The sequence below is a fragment of the Cibotium barometz genome, chromosome 6 (genome assembly GCF_041138505.1).
Source record: "Cibotium barometz isolate CiBa-2024 chromosome 6, ASM4113850v1, whole genome shotgun sequence".
In the NCBI taxonomy this organism is placed as follows: Eukaryota; Viridiplantae; Streptophyta; class Polypodiopsida; order Cyatheales; family Cibotiaceae; genus Cibotium; species Cibotium barometz.
The window spans coordinates 19,172,458-19,194,733 of record NC_141051.1 but is presented as its reverse complement, the minus strand read 5'-3'; the positions used below and the strand labels follow the sequence as shown (position 1 = coordinate 19,194,733).

General features: G+C 43.9%; 1 protein-coding gene across 2 annotated transcripts in view; it reads right to left on the bottom strand.

Moving 5' to 3' along the window:
• Window positions 1–1,355: 1,355 nt before the first annotated feature.
• The window catches only part of LOC147637481 (chaperone protein dnaJ A7A, chloroplastic-like), a 39,630-nt gene continuing 18,709 nt past the window's right edge, over window positions 1,356–22,276 (bottom strand). The window contains exons 2-8 of one of the 2 annotated variants that reach the window (XM_086799268.1): window positions 13,775–13,910; window positions 3,824–3,881; window positions 3,621–3,663; window positions 3,411–3,459; window positions 2,853–2,936; window positions 1,891–2,735; window positions 1,356–1,678 (exon numbers count right to left, since the gene is read on the bottom strand). In XM_086799268.1, the coding sequence (XP_086655394.1) occupies window positions 1,672–1,678; window positions 1,891–2,735; window positions 2,853–2,936; window positions 3,411–3,459; window positions 3,621–3,663; window positions 3,824–3,881; window positions 13,775–13,910 (1,222 nt within the window). In that variant the 3' untranslated portion in view covers window positions 1,356–1,671. Of the gene's footprint in view, window positions 1,679–1,886; window positions 2,736–2,852; window positions 2,937–3,410; window positions 3,460–3,620; window positions 3,664–3,823; window positions 3,882–13,774; window positions 13,911–22,276 lie in introns of those variants that run through there. The other variant, XM_086799269.1, reaches the window with a different exon arrangement.

Here is a 22,276-nt window from a genome sequence, read left to right as displayed (position 1 = left end):
CTTACCTTCCGTCCTTTCTTTTCTTTTCCAGATAGTGTATCAGATGTCATATGGTTGTAACTTTGGTCTCATAGGTCACTTTGGCCTTTTGAAGACGTTAATATAACATTTCATTTCTCTCTCTCTCAGAACAGTAGAATCAAGAATAGAATCTCTTTCTTTTTCTCTGAAAACGTGATTAGAGAATTTCTCTCTTTCCCTCTTGAATGCCTCACACAAAAACACTCAAAAACAGGATGTCTAACTCTCTCTCTCTCTCTCTCTCTCTCTCTCTCTCTCTCTCTAGAAGTTAGAGAATCTCTAATGCTTCACATAGAAACCTTATCCAACATGATGTTGACTCTTACAAAAGAGATTATAGGTAATATAATATTAGCACTATTCCCTCTTTCTCTCAACAAGATTTAGAGAATGCTTCTGATTATACAAACCTCATAGGATTTAGAAAAGCATGATTAGAGAGACAAGAATCTTGATGAGGACTTGATCATTTTAATAGATCCACATAGAATACTATTCTCACTAAGATAAATCCCACTTAATTTATAAATTAGGAACTTAACACCGAGTTAACTCCTACCCAAACATGCATCACAAAGAGCTCAACCACAAGCTAGATATGCTCCACAAAGTACTTGACCAAGAGCTAGAACAAATCCTCACATAGAGAGAGTTCCCATGAAAGATGGCTCTGATACCATATTGGAAATAGCTAAGGCCACCTCCAAGACCTCTTCAAATAGGGTGCCCACTTGACCCATGCCACCTAGACTCCAATTTCTGACTAGCTTATCTAGTCCCTTTTACTCCTTGTAAAAGCACCCACCACAAAGGTTAAAGATAATCCTAAAGCTAAACCATTTATTCCAATATCAACTGCCATGCAGTGTGTCACCTAGATGTTGCTGCTCTGCTAGAAGTCATGAATAGAAAAGCTAGGAGCCAAAGGGCTGAGTGGGACCAGCATGGCAGGCCTTGCGAGTCACATAGAAGCATGGGTGGCAAGAGGGCACACACACACCACACTGTTCTAAACCAAGGGCTGCCAGAGACTCTCATGTTAAAAGAGTTCTGTAAGAGAGGTCATTTGAGCCTTTGACTAGGCTCGCAGAAAACTAGTTACAAATAAGTGGTGTTCACAGTACATGTTTGTAGCCAAAAAGAAGATCAGACCCACACTAAGAACCCTCTGAAGCATGAATAGGACAACATATTAGAACCCTCTAAGAGACCTTACAACACTGCAAAAGTGGGCAAGTGGGCAGCTAACACTTGATTTTCGTTGATAAACATAGAGCATGCCATGTGTTACTGTCGTCGCATTTGTCGTGTGAAAAAGTTTACCAGATAAGGTGAATAGGAAACACAAGCCAGTTTGTTATAAGAATAGCACTGAAGAGTCCATATGATCGCCAATAGAAAAGGACCTTACACTCATGAATATTTCGGACAGCCTCGGTTTTCTCGTTCACATGCCACTAGTTGAGTTCTCCACTTGAATGATACGAACTCAATTGGCAGAAACAAAACCGGTGAAATAATCCAATAAACGAATTTTAAATGTAGAGTCACAATACATGGAAGTTTGGAACCCTGACCTAATGTATAATTTGGCCCTCCTTGAAGGCCAGTAGACATAAAACCCCTGTAGAACTGGTCTTCAGAATTAAATTACACCCTGCACACAGAAGCACAGGACCACTCCATTCAGAGGTTTGTGGTGTCACGTGGGTAGCCCAGATCACCCCTTTCATGCAATTTCACACTAAATCTCATGGAGCCTAACCTGATTAATTATTTGAATGCAACACCACCCTACATGATTCCAAAAATAAACTGTGCCTACATGACAACATGAAAAAACACAGCTGTCGCAACAAGAACCCTTACCTTGCATTGGCTGGTTTGACTTTTCTCAAGTCAGCCAACTGATCTATGAGCTTCCTCTCCTCACCACTTAGATATTTAGGGATTTCTACCTCAACACGAACCAGCTGGTCACCCCGAGCAGTTGGCTTTCCAAGCATAGGTGCACCTTTCTTTGACATCACGAGCGTAGTTCCTGGCTGTGTTCCGGCTGGGATTTTCAGATCCGTCTCGCCATCCACTGTGGGCACCTTCTTAGAAGTCCCCAAGATAGCATCGATGTAGGAAACTCTACAAGTTGTCAGAACGTTGTTCCCATCCCGGCTCAAATATGGATCCGGTAAGACAGATATAAAGACATACAGGTCACCAGGTGGTCCACCGCATTTACCAGCATTCCCTTCTGAGCGCACTCTTAGCCGACTGCCTGAATCAACGCCTGCAGGTACCTTCAGACTTATGCTCTTCTTTTTCCTTTCACGCCCATCACCTCTACATGTGTTGCAAGGGGTTGACGTCTCTCCTGCACCACTGCAAGCAGGACAAGTACTGATCTGCCGGAATTCCCCAAGTGGAGTGCGTGCAGTGGACACAACTTGACCCTGGCCCCCACACCTGCTGCATTGCTTGGGTGATGTGCCTGGCTTAGCCCCAGATCCATCACAAGTATTGCATGTTTCTAACCGGGAAACATCTATGTCTTTTGTAATTCCAAAAACTGCCTCCAAAAAATTCAATCGTAAATCAAATTGTTCATCTGCACCTTGAATGGGCCGGCTTCTGCCTGATCTACCACCCGTGCCACCCATACCCCCCATACCCATGCCCCCAAAGAATGTTTCAAAGAGATCAAATGGATTGGAAAAGCCCTGTCACAATAGAAGAACATACAAAAAAGGATGAGAAAACAAACAAAAATTAAGCTTACCTGCAAAGCTTTGACTTAATTATACAAACATGAAGCAACAAAAATACTGTAGTCTTACCGACGCTCCTCCGGAGCCAGCTCTTTTCAAACCCGCCTCACCATATTGGTCATATATTGAGCGTTTCTCATCGTCAGATAACACCTGTCATTGTAATTCTAATAGGGTGATCAGGATTATCAAAGATTGACAGTTTAGAAGAGCAAAGTTGGGAGCACACCAGGTGCATAGGATGCTTTAAAAAGTATGCTCATGTTCGATGAAACCCTCAAGTTCAATCCCTTTATCTCAAAAAAATAGGCAGAATCTTAAGCTACAATTTAGACATTGCAACACATGAAAATATTCCAAAACCGTTGACAAAGAAATTGATGGACACACATATACCCATATTGTTCTTCAATGAAACTCTATCAGAGCAGCTGGCTTACTACAAATCATAGTAGGTGCACGTTTAAAAAAACCCTTCGGACGTTTGGGATGGCTTAAATTTTAAGAGAAAGGGACCACATTATATACCCTGCTCATATATTTAAATAGCAGATCCATTGAGTTTAATTTTGATTATTTTTATTTCATTTAAATATTCTCTACTTCATTCTAAAAAGGGATCCACACCTCATAGGCATTGCTAATTTCCTTGAACTTGGCCTCTGCATCTGATTCTCTGCAAGACGATATATTATAACCACAACAACATCAGCAAAGCTTCATGAATTTAAGACTCCAAAAAATCTTCAAGGCCATTGTTAAGCTGCTATACAGATTTCAGTAATCAAAGTATACATTTGTGTGCGTGCGTGCGTGTGTGGGGAAACCGAGGCTTACTTGTTAACATCTGGATGATACTGTCTTGCTAATTTTCTGTAAGCTGCATGGTTACACAAAAGAGAGATGCAAAAAAGTACAGATATTGATTACATCTGACCGCCATAAAGACACGCATGCATTCTAACACACATACTGCAAAGGTTTGCAATCCTAAAAACTGCGAAAACTAAACCAATAAGAATCCAGCAATTAAAAAATACCAGTTTTGATCTCTGATTTACTTGAATTCTTCGATACTCCCAACAAATCGTAATAGTCCTACAAAACACAAATTTGTCAAAAGCTCTCTCTTTTCATGCTCACAAGCACACCAGATCATGCATGCACACACGTGGGCAGACACATATCATGTGCACGGGCACACACACACACACACACACACACAAGCATACAGCTCAACCATAGCTTATGGCTATAGTACTAATTGATGCACACAGATTCATACAGCTGATCCATCATCGGGTGCATGGCCCAGAAAACAATGACAAAATTGAACATCCTGACTAGAAAACATACTAAATGTGAGGACTTCCTGTTCTATTAAGACATGATTAAAATTGAATACAAGAACTAAAGATAATTAGAGAGCGGAAAGCTGAGTTGTTTGCATTGAGAGAGAGAGGCCTTTCTTAAATAGAGGCCGAAAGGTTACAAGTGAAGAGACACATCCCTGGGAAGGGGTGTGGCTCTTGAATCGATGGTTATGTCCTTTGGACTTAGGTCCTTTGATAGTGACCCATGTGTAAGGGTGTGACCCTTCACATGATGATACTTATTCTGCTCCAAGGAGATAACATAAGGGTGTGACCCTTCACATGATGATACTTATTCATAACTGGTTGCGTGAAGATATATTTCAAAGAATGATGATCTGTTTTCACCACTGAATCTGCTCCAAGGAGATAATGTTTCCATGCACGATAGGCATGAACAATAGCTAAAAATTCCTTTTCATATACTTACTGGGTATCTTACTTGAATTGCAGAGCGCTTATGACTGTCAAACGCAATAGCAGGTCCTTGTTGCATCAAGACGGCACCAGTGGCAATATCAGAAGAATCCGTGTAAACATCAAAGGGAAGAGTAGGGTCAGGAATAGCCATGACAGGAGTTGTTGTCAAAGCTGTCTTTAAATTTTCAAAAGCTTGTGTTGCGGCTTCAGTCCATTTGAATGCAGGAGCGGACTTTAGAAGTTCTGTGAGAGGGGCAGCTGTTTCGGAAAATCGATAAACCTTTGTGTGATAGAAGTTGGCGAGTCCCAAAAAAGAACGAACATCATGGATGTTTGTGGGAGTTGGCCAATTGACAATAACTTGTATTTTCTTTGGATCCACATAAATATCGTCTGCTGAAACAACATGTCCAAGATACTCCAAGGATGTCTTGAAGAATTCACTTTTGCCTGGATTAAAATAAAGAGCATTGTCACGAAGCACCTGGAAAACGATCTGAAGATGTGCCTTGTGTTCTTCCATATTACGACTGAACACCACGATGTCGTCAAGATAGATAATGACGAATTTGTCCAGAAAAGGACGAAAAAGATCATTCATCAGACTCATTGGTTAACCCGAATGGCATGACCAGGTACTCGTAATGACCATATTTTGTGCGAAAAGCTGTCTTATATTCATCACCTTCACGAATGCGAATCTGATGATATCCAGACTTAAGATCAATTTTGGAGAAGACCTTTGCATGAAGCAATTGATCAAACAATTCATCAATGTGCGGAAGAGGATACGTATTCTTGATAGTCAACTTATTGAGGGCACAATAGTCGATACAAAGGCGCATAGACTTATCCTTCTTTTTCACCAATAGTACCGGAGTTCCAAAAGGGCTTTTGCTTGGTCGAATATGTCCTTTCTCCAAAAGTTTAGTAAGTTGTCGCTGTATCTCCTGAGATTCCGTAAAAGAAACTCAATATGGAGCACGAGCAGGTGGAGTACTGCCAGGAAGGATATCAATAGCATGGTCGACTGGTCGCCGAGGTGGGAGAACCGCAGGAAGCTCATGAGGAAAAAGATCCAAGTATGGAGCAAAGAAAGGTTGCCTGAGGTACATCACCTTTGTATCTATGTCCTCGGGAGGATCGTTGGTTGAATAGACCATTAAAAGTGCTGAGGAACAACCACTCTTGCAGACCCACCGTTTCACTTGAAGAGCTGAAAGGGTTGGTGGAGAAGGTTGGTCTCTAATTCCTTCGAGTGCTACATGCATATCATTTTGAGCAAATTGTATGGAATGGTTCCGGAAACTGATCAGGGGCTCATATTGATACAACCATTCTTGACCAAGGATCATATCATAATGTGCCAAATTCATGACTTGGAAATCCAATTTGTCACAATAGTGCTGAATTCGAAAGGAGAGGTGTTTGGCAACGGTGTTACACAAGGATGTGGAACCATTGGCAAGCTCTACCACATAAACAACAGCACGTGGAGAAATCCGAATCTTCAATCTCTAAGTCAAGGTGGTTCCCACAAAGTTATGAGAACAACCACTGTCAATGAGCACCTGAATAGGGTGACTGGAGATAGAGCCTTGGAGAACCAAAACCTGAGTAGACCGCTGGGGCACGGTGAAGAGACAGCTTGTGCTGTGGCAGCGGTAATCACTGAAGCATGTGCAATAGCATGGTGATTAACTGCTCGCTTTCCTTTGTCAACAACTAGGGGTTTCTCCTCGGAAGTGGATGGTTCAGCATTAGAATTCTGTCGATGGGTTGGTCTTTTGGGGCACTCAAACCAACGATGAGGTCCATTACAAATTGTGCACAATCTTGTCTTTTGTTGATCTCGTCCGAAAGGAACAGTGGAAGGACGAGGATTGCGAGATTGGTCACGTCCTTGGTCCCGTCCACAATTCGAACTGCGTGGTTGGAAGGATTGAGAACGTCGGGACCGAAAAGAGGACGATCCTTCTGATCGGCGAGGGTGTTGAAAATTATTCCATTGGGGATTAGGATGGGAGGTAAAGTGCCAGAAGATTCTCTGCGACTATCTCGGTTCATACGAGATCCATTGGCTTTCTGAAAGGCATTAGCTCGACCGGAAGAGGCCGAATTTCAAGAATTAATGTCTGCAACGCGCTCGGCGTATCGTATGGCATCGGCAAGATCGACAGGGTTATATTTCTGAACATCGGCACACAGTGTGGGGTTAAGATCTTCAACGAAGGTATGAAGTTCGTCCGCTGGGGACAAAGAGTCAATCTCCAGTATCAAGTTGGTGAACTGGGAGATATAAGAGGCCAAGGAACCAGTTTGGTCCAAATGGCGTAAGCGAGTACGGGCTTGAAAATCTGCATTGGCAGGTATGAACCGCCTACGGAGGACCCACTCAAATTTTTCCCACATTGTAACCGATTTTCTGGCGTGCTGTCGTCATTGCCACCACAATAAAGCAGTATCTTTGAGGAGGGATACCGCAAAAATCACCTTTTTGGAATCAGAAAGGGTCATGGTTTCAAAGTATAACCGCAGTTTGTAGAGCCATTGGTCTAAGATGCGCTTATTGCGCTGACCACCATAAGAGTCAGGGGGTTTAATTTCCAATTTCTTTGTTTTACTGGCTTGTAAAAGACGATAAAGAGTTTTAAGGTCGTTGCCTTGTACCTCTCGGAAGGAATGACGTCTGCATCCGCTGGTACTGTTGCTGAAACATCTGCTGCTGGTACGGAACTCGTGTAGGAGTGGCGATCCGTGTGGAGCTGCTGGATCTGCGAAGCCAAGGATGCCATAGACTCTTGGAGTTGCTATTGGAACTGCTGCTGAAGTTGCTGCAAAGCTGGCTGCCATTCCGGAGGGACTGGTATGTCAACAAGTTCTGCCATGAGAGAAGATGTTGATGTAGAGGCTTCAGGGTGATGAGGCTCTGGGGGGTTTTTGCTATTGACGACGCCGCTGGGCTCTAGTAAGAACCATCGGCTGAAGGGTGCGGCATCTGGAAATCCCGAGAGGAGAGGCTACGTACTGGTGAAGCGGCTATAGACCATCCAGTATAGTAAGGGCAATCCTCTGGGACTGGGCTCGCACGAGAGTCTGCTACTAGAGAAGAAGGTACAGGGGTAGGGGTAGGGGCAGCTACTGGTGTCAAGGGTGTATACTCTGGTGTAAAGGGGCGCACCGTGAATGAAGATGGATAAACGTCCTCAGAATAGGTGCAATATTCATGAAAAATGATGCTACACTCGGGGAGGATAGCGCCCTAATAAGGATGACGCATGAGTATAAAATAGTAATGATCCAGATCCTGTGCAGAAGTACGAACACGGATCACCCACACGTCGAATTCTCGAAGGTGAGAAGTCGGTGTGGCTATCTGCATGCAGTAATGAGTGGGCTGGAAAAAGGGGGGCACACTCACTGAAACAGGGACCGAGACTGGTGGAGAAACACGGGTAGGAAAGGGCACTATGGGCTGAGAGTGTGTATCCTATAAATAACTAAAATCATAGGTTTCCTCTGCCATATGCCGTCGAAGAAGAGAGTTATGTGTGTCCACGTGATCTGAGAGGTGCTCTTGAACCCGTAAAAAGTGATATTGGCCCCGGATGAGTGGAGAGCCCGCAAAAGAATGAAATGGCGGGTTTTTGATATTCTAATACTCCACATTATGTGATATTTTTATGCCCAAGAAAATGGAAAAATCACACCCGAAGGAGGTTGCCATAATGAATGTTGTTGCGCAAACGATGAAGACCGATTTCAGAGGGCTGAATATCATGAAGAGAGGCGGCAGCAAGCCGGTACGCTCACCGTGTGTGCTGGGTGGTGGCGGGCGCTAGCTGAAAACGGCCGTGGGTTCTCCTCCTCCTTTTTTTTTCTCGTGCGTGGCGCTGGTCTGCTGGCCGTCGGTTCTCTCTTCTGTTTTTTTTTTGTGAGTTAGCGCTGGTCGCTGCCATGGGCGTCTTTACGCAGATCGGGCTGCCATTGATGTGCTGGCTGCCGGCTGCTTGGGTCGTTGGGTAAAGCCACGTGGGTTAAGCCTTAACTTATAAGGCTAGGTAAACCTTTGTGTATTATGTGAAACGTCACATTAAAAAAAAACGTGAAAGGTTGTGGCTTTCAGAAAACGAATGGGTGGCGCCCCTTGCGTGGAGACGATTCAGCCCCAAGGGAGTGCTATCAAGACCTCCAATAGGGTACAGGGTAGCCTTCAAGCATTTGGATGGAACCCTGATGTGAGTCTCTGCTTCCCACCATTTTTTTTTTGTTTGAGAAAATTGGGAGAAAAATGCTTAATCAAGCAAAATTGGCAAAATTGGCAAAATTGGCAAAATTGGGTAAAGTTAAATGGGGCATTCTCTCCTGTTCTTCCATACAACCCTTGCTATCCCTAATTCTAAGGTTAATTTGCTGATTTAGGGTTTTTGATTTTCAGGGTTAGGGTTAGGGTTTTTTGGATGTGGGCATCCTACAGGTTGGAGCTTGTTTGCTCTGATACCACTGTGAGGACTTCCTAGTCTATTAAGACATGATTAAAATTGAATACAAGAACTAAAGATAATTAGAGAGCGTTGCATTGAGACAAAGGCCTTTCTTAAATAGAGGTCGAAAGGTTACAAGTGAAGAGACACATCCCTGGGAAGGGGTGTGGCTCTTGAATCAATGGTTATGTCCTTTGGACTTAGGGGTGTGTCTTTTAATAAATAGACATGTCCTTTGATAGTGACCCATGTGTAAGGGTGTGACCCTTCACAGGTGTCCTTTCAGTTAATAAGGGATTAAGGAGTAATTAAGGAGAGATTTGTTGGCATTATCATCTCCAGATTGGGCATATATGTGCTTATTTTATGCTGTATCTGGCCAGATTTATGAGGCCATGCTTTCATCTTATTTTAGATATTTTTTGCTATTTTTGTCGATTTTTTAGACATTATTCTAGTATTTTTTGCATAGTCGGCCAGCCCACTGTTTTTATACTGGCCGACCAGCTCTTGTCCAACCTCTAAATAGGTGGCTTGGGTTAGCATCATTAGCACTTCATTATTCAGCCATTGCTGTTGGTTGTATGCACCTACGGGCAGCCCTCGTGCTCTACTTCAGCAGATAACAAGTTTTCTACTTCAGTTCTTTTGCACATGTGCTTCTTTGCAAGATCTATTTGCTGTTTTTCTGATTTACAGCCATTCTTTCATGGAATCAGAGCCCAGTGTTGCAAAGGGACCTGAGTTTTCTACATCTACTGCTGTAGGCAAAGATCCACTGCATCTACATCTGCTGTGGACCTGCGTTTTCTGCTGTGTACCTGCGTTTTCCATTGAGGAGCTGCGTTTTCCACTGAGGAGCTGCGTTTTTTTCTGCTGTGGACCTGCGTTTTCCATTGAGGAGTTGCGTTTTCCACTGAGGAGCTACGTTTTCCACTGAGGAACTGCGTTTTCAAATCTCAGCCCCGTATTTTGGTGCTACAACAGGGTTTTAACCCAAGGGAGTCATTTCTTACCTCTCTTTTTGGTTTCCCACTCTCCCATCCTGTCTTCTCCTTCCTTTCTCTTGGCTGCACTCAGCTTTCGAGGAGGAGTTTACTGATTTTCTGATCAGCTTTGTTGAAGAGGAGGATTTTGCTGCGTTATCGGAGGATATGGCTTCTGGTCATAGTCATTCTTCTCTCTCGGGGATTCTCTTTTCTTCTTCCCGATCCCAAGCCCCAACTTCACAGGCTTCTTCTTCCTAGCTTCCTGTCTCTCTACCTTATTCCCAAATTCCTGTTTCCTTTCCTTCCATATTCCCCGCCACCACCACTTCTCTTGTTTCTCCCCTCCCACGAACCCTCATCCCAACCCCTTCCCATGTGCCATCCTATTCACCCCCTCAAGTGAGTGATTCCATGAAGCTGACTGCTACCAACTACCATGCTTGGTCGTTTTATACGCAATTGCTTCTTGAAGGAGCAAGTGTGTGGCCCTCTATCACCACTCCTCACTTGGTGGATCCCGCGTTTCGTGGAGTTCTGGATGCACGGGCCCGTCTCATCATCATCCATTGTATGACACCATCTATCCTGGCACAATTCATATCTTCCCGGAGTGATGCCAGTCAAATGTGGAATGAGATTGAGAGGAAGTTCGGGAGAGTATCTTCCATGAAGATTGCTATGTTGGAGGCGGATCTTGAGAAGATTACCATCAGTGACTCAGATAATATCATTGATAAGATTGGGGAATTCACAAGGATCAAGAGGCAGCTTGAGAAGTATGGGAGCTCAATCAACAACCCGATCCATGAACTGCTTGGTAAGCTACCATCATCCTTTGACTCTTTCAAAGATCACATCTACTTCCGTGAGCCTCTACCCTCTTTTGAGGAAGTTGTGACTTACTTACATGACAAATGTTTATTGAGAGGCAAAGGGAAGACAAATTCTGCCTTTGTTGCCCAAAGTAAGGGCAAGTCCAAAGGAGGCAAAGGAGGCAGCAACAACAAAAGCGAGAAGGGCAAAAGCAAGGATTCTAAGGAATCCAAAGGTTCCAAAGAGGAGGAGTGTGCCTATTGTGGCAGGCCTGGCCATACGGAGACTTGGTGTTTTGCAAAGTGTAATGATTCCAAGGCCGCCAAAGCCAAGTACAAAGCCAAGGACACCTCCAAAGTTGCTGACAAAGATTCCAAGGACAAAGGCAAGGACAAGGTTCCAGAGGAGGGTACGAAGTCTCATGCTAAGATGGCTTTTCTTGCTGTCTATCATCTCCAGATTGGGCATATATGTGCTTATTTCATGCTGTATCTGGCCAGATTTATGCGGCCATGCATTCATCTTATTTTAGATATTTTTTGCTATTTTTGTCTATTTTTTAGACATTATTCTAGTATTTTTTGCATAGTCGGCTATCATCTCCAAATTGGGCATATATGTGCTTATTTCATGCTGTATCTGGCCAGATTTATGAGGCCATGCATTCATCTTATTTTAGATATTTTTTGCTATTTTTGTCTATTTTTTAGACATTATTCTAGTATTTTTTGCATAGTCGACTAGCCCACTGTTTTTATACTGGCCGACCAACTCTTGTCCAACCTATAAATAGGTGGCTTGGGTTAGCATCATTAGCACTTCATTATTCAGCCATTGCTATTGGTTGTATGCACCTACGAGTAGCCCTCGTGCTCTACTTCAGCAGATAACAAGCTTTCTACTTGCACATGTGCTTCTTTGCAAGATCTATTTGCTGTTTTTCTGATTTACCGCCATTCTTTCAAGATTAAGAGAGTTCAGTCACAATCGTGACACTAAACATCATCATTTGGTCTTTCCCTGTCAAACTTTCCAAAGGCACCTCTCAAGTATGCCCCCCCCCCCCCCCCCGCCTGATGAATAGGTGGTGGATTCTTTATGATGCACGAATAAACTTGGACTATGGAATGGCTCACACCAATAGACTCATCAATGATCATTGTGGCCGCTGTAGGGTCCTCTAATTTCAAGTGTGAAAAGTCTGGTTGTACTCGTAACATTGCAGTGCTTGACATGGCTTGGTCATAACAATTGCAATGCTTCACGTAGAGCAACTCTTGATGTGGAGGCTGCCCATAAAAGCTGGCCACACTGCACATGGTGTGAGGGCAAAAGGACGAAAGGACCAGATGTACGAGAGATCAGAGCAAAACAACACAGCATGAAATGGGTGAGTGAGCGTATATATGATGGTGAGTGAAAAACATGTACGAGAGGCCCTCTGATGTAAGGAGACTCTGAGTAGAGGACCAATGCTGAAGTAGAGATAATGTCGGAGCTGAAGCACGGTCGATGACGAAGGCTCGTGTCGATGTGAGGCAAAGGCACTCCAAAGTGGTAGTGTCCAAGGCCTGCGTCGGTGGATGCAGAGGCACTCCAAGGTGGTAGTGGGCCCGCGGAAGGTGAGGTGATGATGATGTCAATGATGATGCAGACTCTGGTGACAAGGATGCTGCGGTGCTTGAATGGTGCTGAAGCTGACAGACGAGGTTGATGAGGCAGATGCAGTGCAGGCGCCGGCAGCAGCAGCAGCAACAGCAGATCAAGTGGTAACCTGATGTGATCAATGAAGTGGTACAAAATGCTGAATGAAGAGGCTATGCTATATATATGGTGGTGTGCTGCTGGTCGGCCAGGCCAGGGGCTGTCGGCCGGCAGCAAGACACAAAAAACATGAAATAAAGCTAATAAAATCCAGAAAATTCCCCTTTTTACCATTTTCACACACATGGCTGCAAACTTGCACTACCACAGTAGGGATGCACACACGTGGTACGCCAGAGCTCAGCAAGTTTGAAAGGCATCTTGCCTGTCTCATATATATACAGAAAGACAGGATGTCAGCTTCCACCATTTGGGGTTCATTGCAGGGGTCATGGAGTTGCAACCTCCCATAAACACATGGCTCACCGAGCAGGTACTCGGAAACTAAAACTTGAGACTTGTGGTCTTTTAAACCCAGAAAGAGAGATGACCAGGATACTTACAGGATGGCAGATCTGGCGTGCTAGACGTGCACACAAACCATAGAGGATGTGTATATCCAACCAATGGACCCAACGAGCACCATGTGGACCTACCTCATTCACCTTCTTCAAGGGCGTTGGGAGCTGATACATGGTAACTCTAAAGAGCATTGGAAAGCATTCCTCAACAAGACCAAGGTGACTGCAAGATGCAGTACCTCTTCAAGTAGATCCTATAAATGTTTCTAAACGTTTCTCAACATTTCAATAAACTTTTATTTCCAAAACATGCACTAATTTCATTTTTTGGCGGAGGTGGGCTGCCATCCAGCAGCTCAATTTCCACGAAAAGATTATAAAACCTAACCTTGATACATCAATTAACCATAGCATGCTATATATGGAGGAAACTATTAAGCAGCCAAATGAGGATTCATGCATGCCTCACACTCACGCACGAAGAATGCCCGTCATACCAACTTCGCAGCCAATACGCAACTCCTAGCAGCAGGTAAAGGATGCACAAATGCAGGTGATTGCAACCCAATGGACCAAAATATGTTCATATTAAAATCCAATCTGATATTTTACCATGCCTACATAACTGTGAAAGTTCCCCTTGAATTCCTCTAAAAGTAGCCTCTTCACAATGATTCAGGCCAAAAAATAAGATGATAAAAACATTGTCACCTATGAAGACAAAAACGAAAAAGCAATGACACTTACCGCATCAGCCATCACATTTAACCTTGAAACCCGGAGCTGCTCTCTCTTTCGAGTTGTGAGTAGAACGGTTCTCAGAGACTTCAAAGACACAAATTCACTGGCTGATGAACAGACCATTTTCTCTTTCGATCTGCTTCTGAGAAGTATAAAACATAATATCACATTAACAACAAAGCTTAGTCGACGAACTACCACCATATAGCTCAAAGTGATACAGAAATATCAAGATATGATGGAACCAGTACATACTGCAAAGTAGCTACACAAGAATACGTAAATGGTATATACCAATGGAAAGTTTGTGGGCTTAGGGTTGGCATACCAGAAGCTATGGAGGCTCAAACTAATACATGGTGATGTGTGTAGTAAAGAGAGAGTGAGAAATGAGAAATATAACAAACTAAAAGAAGAGGGGGCCAGTGATTGCACCACTCAAAGATACTTTTATTTTATGATCTTTAAAGCTTCAAGAGTACAATGTTTGTATAGGGTTTAGAGCCTTATCTTTCTCAACACTCTACTCACGAGGCGGTGACTATAGTTGTCAAGTATGATACTATACAATACGATACCATACAGGAAAATACGGTATGATATTTAAAAAATTCTTATTGTACGATAAAATCTGGTGTTATAAAAAATTACTTATAAACTTAGGTATTTCCAATTTCGAGATATGGAGTATTTTAAAAAGGAGGGAAGCATCATAGTACAGAGGAAGCTCAAACAACCATAAACAAGCAAAAACAAGACCATTAATTTTTGAACAAAAAAAAAATCCGGAAAAAAAAATACTTAATTTTTTGAAAAATCCACACAAGTCCGTATGATGCAATACAGTATTCTGTACGATATGGTGTCATACGATGTGCGCAAACAACTATGGCAGTGACACTTGGCTAAACTAAGGACATCACTACTTACACACACAAACACTCTAGTGGTTGTAAGAGGCTATTCACACACATGTATTCACTTACTCATATAAGTGAGTGTTCACACACACATATAAGGGTTGTCACACACAAGCATAAACAAAGGTACAAGTATATGATGGGTACACACACAGAGACACTACTTATTGGAAGCTGAATTTATAGACAAGACTGATCATCAAAGTTTGAGGTACTTTCTAATGCAAACCAAGCTCTCAAAGAAACATCTAAGGATGGCCAATTTCCTCTCCATGTCTCATTTTCAGATTTTGCACACCCCTAGCAAGACGAATGTGGTTGCGGATGCTTTATCAAGAAATCCCTGTGGCTGCAATTTCAGTTGCCTCCCATCAGAACTTGTCTTGGATGCAAGACATGTATCATGTGGATGCTAAATTTGCAGATATATGGACTGATTTGATGACTGGTCATCCACATGCCCCTTATGTAATAAACGATGGCTGTCTCATGAAAGACAATTGCCTATGTGTGTTATCAAACATGAGGCAAAAGGTTTTGAATGAATGCCATGCTCCTTCCCATGCAAGACATAAAGGAATATTGCCTATCACTTAAGTAATTGGGAGGAATTTCTTTTGGCTAGGTATGTGAGAAAGAACATAGAAACTTATGTATATGCACGTATCACCTGTCAAAAGGTGAAATTTGATAGGCAAAAGGCTCCCGATTTGTTTCGGTCTTTGCAGTTCTAAACCAGCCATAGGAAAGCATTGCTAAGGGTTTTATCGTGGATTTACCTCGTACATTGAATGGCAATGATGCAATATGTACTATTGTGGATAGGTTTGGCAAGCAAGCTCGCTTTTTACATGTCAGAAAGACCATAAAAGCTGAGCATATGGTCAAAAAGACCACAAAAGCTGGGCATCATGGTATGCCTAAGTCAATTGTGGGATACAAAGATCCCAAGACAACGAGACTCTTTTGGAGAGCTCTTTTTGATAATGTGGCACTAAGCTGAATTTGTCATCAGCTTATCATCCTCAAAAGGATGGACAAAGTGAAGCTGCAAATTCAGCCGTATTGGATTTTCTTAAATACTGTGTGGCTAATCAGAATGCACAGGTGCGCACAGCCATTGAGTGTTCCCAAGAGAAGCTTAAAAAGGCTGCAAATAAGCATAGAAGGCAATTATGTATCAAAGAAAATGATTGGGTATTGCTGAACTTCGAGAAAGCCAAACTTAGAAAGAGACTTGAAAAAGAGGGGATGTGTCCTAAGCTCTCTACCAAGTACTATGGACCATTCAAAGTCATTGAGCAAATCAATGAAGTGGCTTTTTGACTAGCTTTGCCGAATCATTGGAGAATTCACAATGCATTCCATATAATGCCTCTTGCGCAAGTGCGTGGGACCCAAGCCTACAGAGCCTATTATGGAAGATCCATCAGAAGTGGATGAGCTAGAAGAGGTGTTACAACCTAATCAAATTGGCTTTCACAAGGAGCGTAAGCTTGCAGGTGGCAAACTACGCTCAGATGGCAAACTACGCTGGCAAACTTCACATATGCTACCTTGTGAAGTTCAAGAACTATTCACCTATGGATGCAAAGTGGATAGATGAAGTATACGTTCAAGAGTATCCGTAGCTCCTACCAACATACTTGATAGATTTTCAGTTATGGTCAACTATTTAGAAGCCCAACAGGTTGTCACCATTTGGACATTCTTTACACTTTCGACCTCTAGACGAGTTTTGGACCTATGGATAAGCTCCATAGTGGATATGATGGCTTATGGTAGGGGACTTATGTCTATGCCAAGGATCGTGTGGACTGGCACCTCATGGCAAGAGACTTATGTCTACACCGAGGACCAGTAGCCTAGATATGTGAGGCCGGGAATTTCAGTCCACGTCCATATTCAGAGTACAGCATTCCAATTGGCCATGTCTATGCCCGAAATGACCGCCCGTTACAAGCTAAATGGAAGGAAGATTGTCCAACACATTCTTATGCATGGCATACTTGCATGCTTGGAACTACTTCCGCATGAACTGTTTTACTGTGTCTAATTTAAGAACAAGGAATACCCTCTCATGACCGTGCACATGAATCTATATTCTAACCTTGCTTGTGGGCTGTAGACAAGTCGTGTCATGTGCACAGTGTGTATCTACCGTGTGCTACACGCACACGAGACTAGCTTCGAGGTTAGGGGAAGCTTGGAGCTAGGCAAGCTGATTGACGAGCTGAGTTAGGGATAGACTAACGGGCGGGCACCCAAGTATGGACGGACGAGCGCCCAAATGTGGATGCCCGATGACCAGCCAAGAGCCTATAAAAGGATGGCCAAGGTTAGTCATTAGTGATATAGAGTCTCGCGTGTCTTTGTGAGAGCTCTATGGTCAGGAGCCTGGATCTACTGCAAACGTGCACCTGCTTTATGCAGCCGAGGCCGGCAACAGTCTCGAGGCCCGCAAGGGTAGCTTCGTGGCGGTATGGGACGTCACGAGGTAGAGATTGGTCGGTACGTCCATCTAGTTAGCTCAGCTCGTGGCTCGGATCGGTGGGGACAACCAAGACTTGTGGGCTTGCCCACGGCGGTCAAGGTTGGGAGGTGAGTCAGGCTTGCACCCCCATCATGTTTGTTTGGTTTGTTTGCACGGTTTGAGTCATGTACCAAGAGCGTTCTACGAGGAGATCCTATGGGGATTTGACAATGGTATCAGAGCAAGCCTCGTGAACGAGCAAGTCGGTAGGTAGAGAAGATGAGGTCAAAGAAAAGGTATGAGTTCGAGAAGCTTGCTGTTTTTCTGTGCATACTGCTGTTTTTTCAATTTTAGTATGTTGCTTTTGCATCGTGGGAACCCGTGATGTGGTCTTGTATGGGTTGCTTGCTTTGCAAAGAAGAAGGCTAGATGTGTTTTCAACTGTGTAAACAGTTTGAAGAGAGAGAAAAGTAGAAAAACCAGTTTGCTAGAGAAAGAGAGAGAGAGAGAGAGAAGTAGCTCATGTGAGGTTGTAGCGCAGCCTTATGTGCAAAGAAGCCAGCCTGTACACACAGCCAGGCGAGTAAAACATGTGCATGTGGGCTGCTATGCACAGCTAGGCACAGGCGGTCACCAATATGCGTAGGCAGGTGCAGTCAGCCAGGTGTATGCGCAGGCGAGTGCAGGCGTGTGTGCACGCAGATGAGTACACGTAGGCAGATGGGTACCCGTTGTGCGCAGACATGTGAAGCATCCCTGCAGGCGACTCTTGCACTCGGGCCAGTACGTGCAGGCCAGCGCAGGTGCGCAAGTACAGGCGACAATGGGTCACAGGCGCACGTCAGCACGCGGCCAGGTACGTGTACAGGCGGCGCACGTAGGCAGGCGAACAGGTGGCGCAGAAAATAGCGAAAAGCATAGTCGGGTGTTTTTTTTTCTTTCATTTTTTTTTTAACATGTGCCTAAAGGTTTTTTTTAACCCACACTTAAAAGAGGGGTTTTAAAAACCCATACTTTGCTTTATAAGTTTTTTTTAAAGAAAATAGAATATATATATATATATACATACATACATACATACATACATGTATGTATGTGTGTGTGTGTGTGTGTGTGTGTGTGTGTATGTACATACATACATACATATATATATATATATGTATGTATATACATATATATTAAATTTTTTTAAAAAAACACAAAAGCAAAAGCTAAGTAAGCTTTTGGGGAACCCTATAAATTCCCCTTAAGCGGGCTTCTTGCCACACATCTCTCAAGCTCTCAAGCTCTCAAGTTGTCTAGCTTTATTTGTGCAAGATCAACTTTTTCTCTCACCTTGCCCTCTTCAAGATGTCAACCCAAGAATCCGAGTTGGAGCCCTTTCTCGAACGTGAAGACCTGCCGGCTAGAAAAGCCACCGATGCCGATCTTTTCGACGATTATGTTTCAAAATCAGATTTCCAAGAGTTTAAAGTTGCTCTCGAAGCTTCTTCCTCGGAACGTCAAGCACAAATCGCTGCACGGATGCAGGCTTTAGAGAACTCCATCTCTTTGTTGACCACTACCCTATCTACTCTTTCGGATATGGATACCTTGGCATCTGCTTTAGGCCCCAATATTACTCCGGAATAGTTTAGGGGCGAGCAAAAGCAGCGTACCAAGGAGATAGTGGACACTTGGCTACATAAGTGGCAAGTCCATTTTCAGTAACTCAACCCTAAACCAACGACTTGGGCACAGTTCAAAGACGTCTTCAAGAAAGAATTCCTCAAGAAAGAGGATGACTATGATGTTGTTGCCCGGTTTACTACTTTGACCATGACCTCGCAGAACCTCACTTATGAGGTCTATCTCCAGAAATTTAAGGACTTACAGATGAAAGCTACGAAGATGGATTCCATAACTCTTTTGGGTTTCTTCGTAGCCGGTTTACCCGACTCATGCCGTTTACAGGTAAAAAACAACAAATGCAAAACTTTGGACGAGGCCATTCATTCCGCTCGTATCTATGATGATACAATGGTCTGTTCCAAGTCTAAACCCGTTACCGAACAGGGGAACAAGCACAAAAGGAAGTTCTCCACACCAATGGCTAGCACGACTGAAGGAAAGTCTTCGGACCAACCTTCGAAGAATTCAACTTCGACACCAGCGAAGAAGAAACGTCTCCTTAAGGCTTTGAAGCTCAAGAAGGAGGGACGTTGCTTCATTTGCGAAGAAAAAGGACATATGCGTAACGAGTGCCCGAAGCAAAAGGGTGCAAAGACCAACGCAAGACCCAAGCCAAAGGCAACTAACCAATTGTCTTTGACAGGTACGTCAGTTACTGTACTTTCTCGCCCTAGTACATGTTCTGATTGTCTGTTCAACTCTAAAGTTTTTGGCTTGCATGATCTTCTCCAAGTTTATGGAGAAGTGAATGGCCATAGAATCTACATTCTTCTAGACCCTGGCAGCTCACACAACTTTGTCAATTACAAACTTGTGCAGAAATTGGGTCTCGACACAACACCCAGCGATCATACCTATGAGGTACGCCTACCTGCGGCGGGTAAGAATTACAAAAGATACTTGATTCGTTTCAAGATGTATTTTCTAAGGAACTGCCATCGAGCTTACCACCCGAAAGGGTGGTAGATCATCGTATTGACCTAGTCCCTGTTGCTCACCCTGTTAGTATTCCACCTTACAGGATGAGCCAAGCTGAGGAAGATGAGTTGGCCAAACAACTCACAGATTATTTGAGGATGGGCCAGATCCGTCCAAGTAAATCACCTTGGGGTGCACCTGTGTTGCTTAGGAGAAAGAAGGACAACACCTAGAGAATGTGTATAGATTATAAGAGATTGAACAAGCTGACAATTAAGAACCGTTATCCTCTACCTAGATCAAATGACCTGATTGACCGGTTACCCGGAGCCAAATATTTCACGAAGATAGATTTACGTACTAGTATTGACTGATCATTAGTCAATCAAGTATGTGTGTGATGCGGATGATTTGAGAGGAAGGAAAGCTCGATGGGCTGAATTAATGCAAGATTTTGATTTTGAGATTCGTTATAGAAAAGGGTCTCGCAAATGCGCTTAGTTGAATTAGCGAGGTGAATACTTTGTCGTTCACCGAGATTTCTACCGACTTATTTCAGTCATTGAGAGGGCTTTGCAGGACTCATAGTTATTTTGGTCCATTTTGGCAGAAGATCCAAGACGGGAGCTCATTGATTGACCAAGACTCAATGACTGAGCAGCCTACCATTCAGGCTGCAGGAGGTCAATGGATGATTCGGAATGGTTTACTAGCAAGAAGCTTGATGATACGCACGTCAGATGGCACGCTCAAGAGAAAGAGCTATATGCGGTTATACATGCTCTGAAAACTTGGCGATATTATCTTTATGGAACCAAGTTTGTTGTACTAACCGACCATGTACGGATACCTCAGTTGTGGGGGAGGAAGGCATGGTGGGCTAAGTTGATGCAAGACTTTAATATGGAAAAAATATCGGAAGGATGGCCTCGATCGAGTAGCAGATGTCCTGAGTAGAATTAGGAAGGTGAACTCTTTGAGCTTCACCGAGATTAGGATTGACCATTATAACTCTCTAAGAAGGATAAGTGAGGGGTCTAACCAGCCTCACTTTTTTGCAGGTTGTCTGAGTCCCCATAGTTGCCAGGCATTTTACAGAACGTGTTTTATAAAAGTTTCAAAAGCGTTTTTGCAGGCTGTCAGAGCCCCCTTGTACCTAAGGGAGGGTGTAAAGGTTCACTAAGTGCCTTTGAGGTGGGTTGTACAAGTAGGACAAGACTTACAGCACAGGGTGGCAAGACGAAAAACAAGAAGTGTGCATGCTATCTGATAAAACCCCATATAATTTGCAGCTGAAAAAAGGGGGGAAAGAAAAGTCAAAACATCTCGTTAGATTCAAAAGGTGTGAAGCACCTTCCATTGCAAATGGTGTCTTACATCAATAGACCTGACAAGAGGAAGGGATTGATATTTATGTGGAGCCATTGGCTGATGCAACTTGTGCAGCAGCAAATGCAGACAAGTTTGGGTCACTCATGTTAGAAGTCATCTCCTGTCATGTGCACAGTGTGTATCTACTATGTGCTACACGCACACAAGACTAGCTTCGAGGTTTGGGGAAGCTTGGAGCTAGGCAGGCTGATTGGCAAGCTGAGTTAGGGATAGACTAACAGGCGGGCACCCAAGTATGGACGAGCGGGCACCCAAGTGTGAACGCCCGATGACCGGCCAAGAGCCTATAAAAGGGTGGCCAAGGTTAGTCATTGGTCATATAGAGTCTCGCGTGATTTGTGAGAGCTCTATGGTCTGGAGCCTAGATCTAGTGCAGACGTGCACCTGCTTTACGCACCGAGGCCGGCAACAGTCTCGAGGCCCGCGAGGGTAGCTTCGTGGCGGTATGAGACGTCGCGAGGTAGAGATTGGTCGGTACGTCAACCTAGTTAGCTCAGCTCGTGGCTCGGTGGGGACAGCCAAGATTGTGGGCTTGCCCACGGTTGTCATGGTTGGGTGGTGAGTCAGGCCTGCACCCCCTTCTTGTTTATTTGTTTGTTTGTAGGTTTCCAGTCTCAAACCGGGAGCGTTCTACGAGGAGATCCTTTGGGGATTTGACAGTGGTATCAGAGCATGCCTCATGAACGAGCAAGTTGGTAGGTAGAGAAGATGAGGTCGAAGTAAGGTATGTGTTCAAGAAGCTTGCTGTTTTGTTTATGCATGCTGCTGATTTTTCAGATAGTATGTGCTTTTTCATCAAAGAACTCGTGATGAGGGTGTAGGTGGTTTGGTAGGGTTGTTTTGCTTTGCAAGAAGAAAGCTGAAGATGTTTGTGCAGTCGCATGAACAAGTCGTGAGAGAAAACAAAAAAGAAAAGAAAAAAAAAGCATGTTCGCTTTTGGTTGAACGCGAGAGAGAGAGTGAGCGAGAGATGCGATCGATGGGCTAAGCGTGGTCGCGTGCTGGTCGTGGGCTACCAGAAGTAGTAGGCGTAGGCGTGTAGGCAACCAAGCCTACGTAGGCGGCCAGGCGTGTAGCCGGCCAGGCCTACGTAGACGGCCATGCTGGCAGGCGCCTAGGCCTACGTAGGCAAGC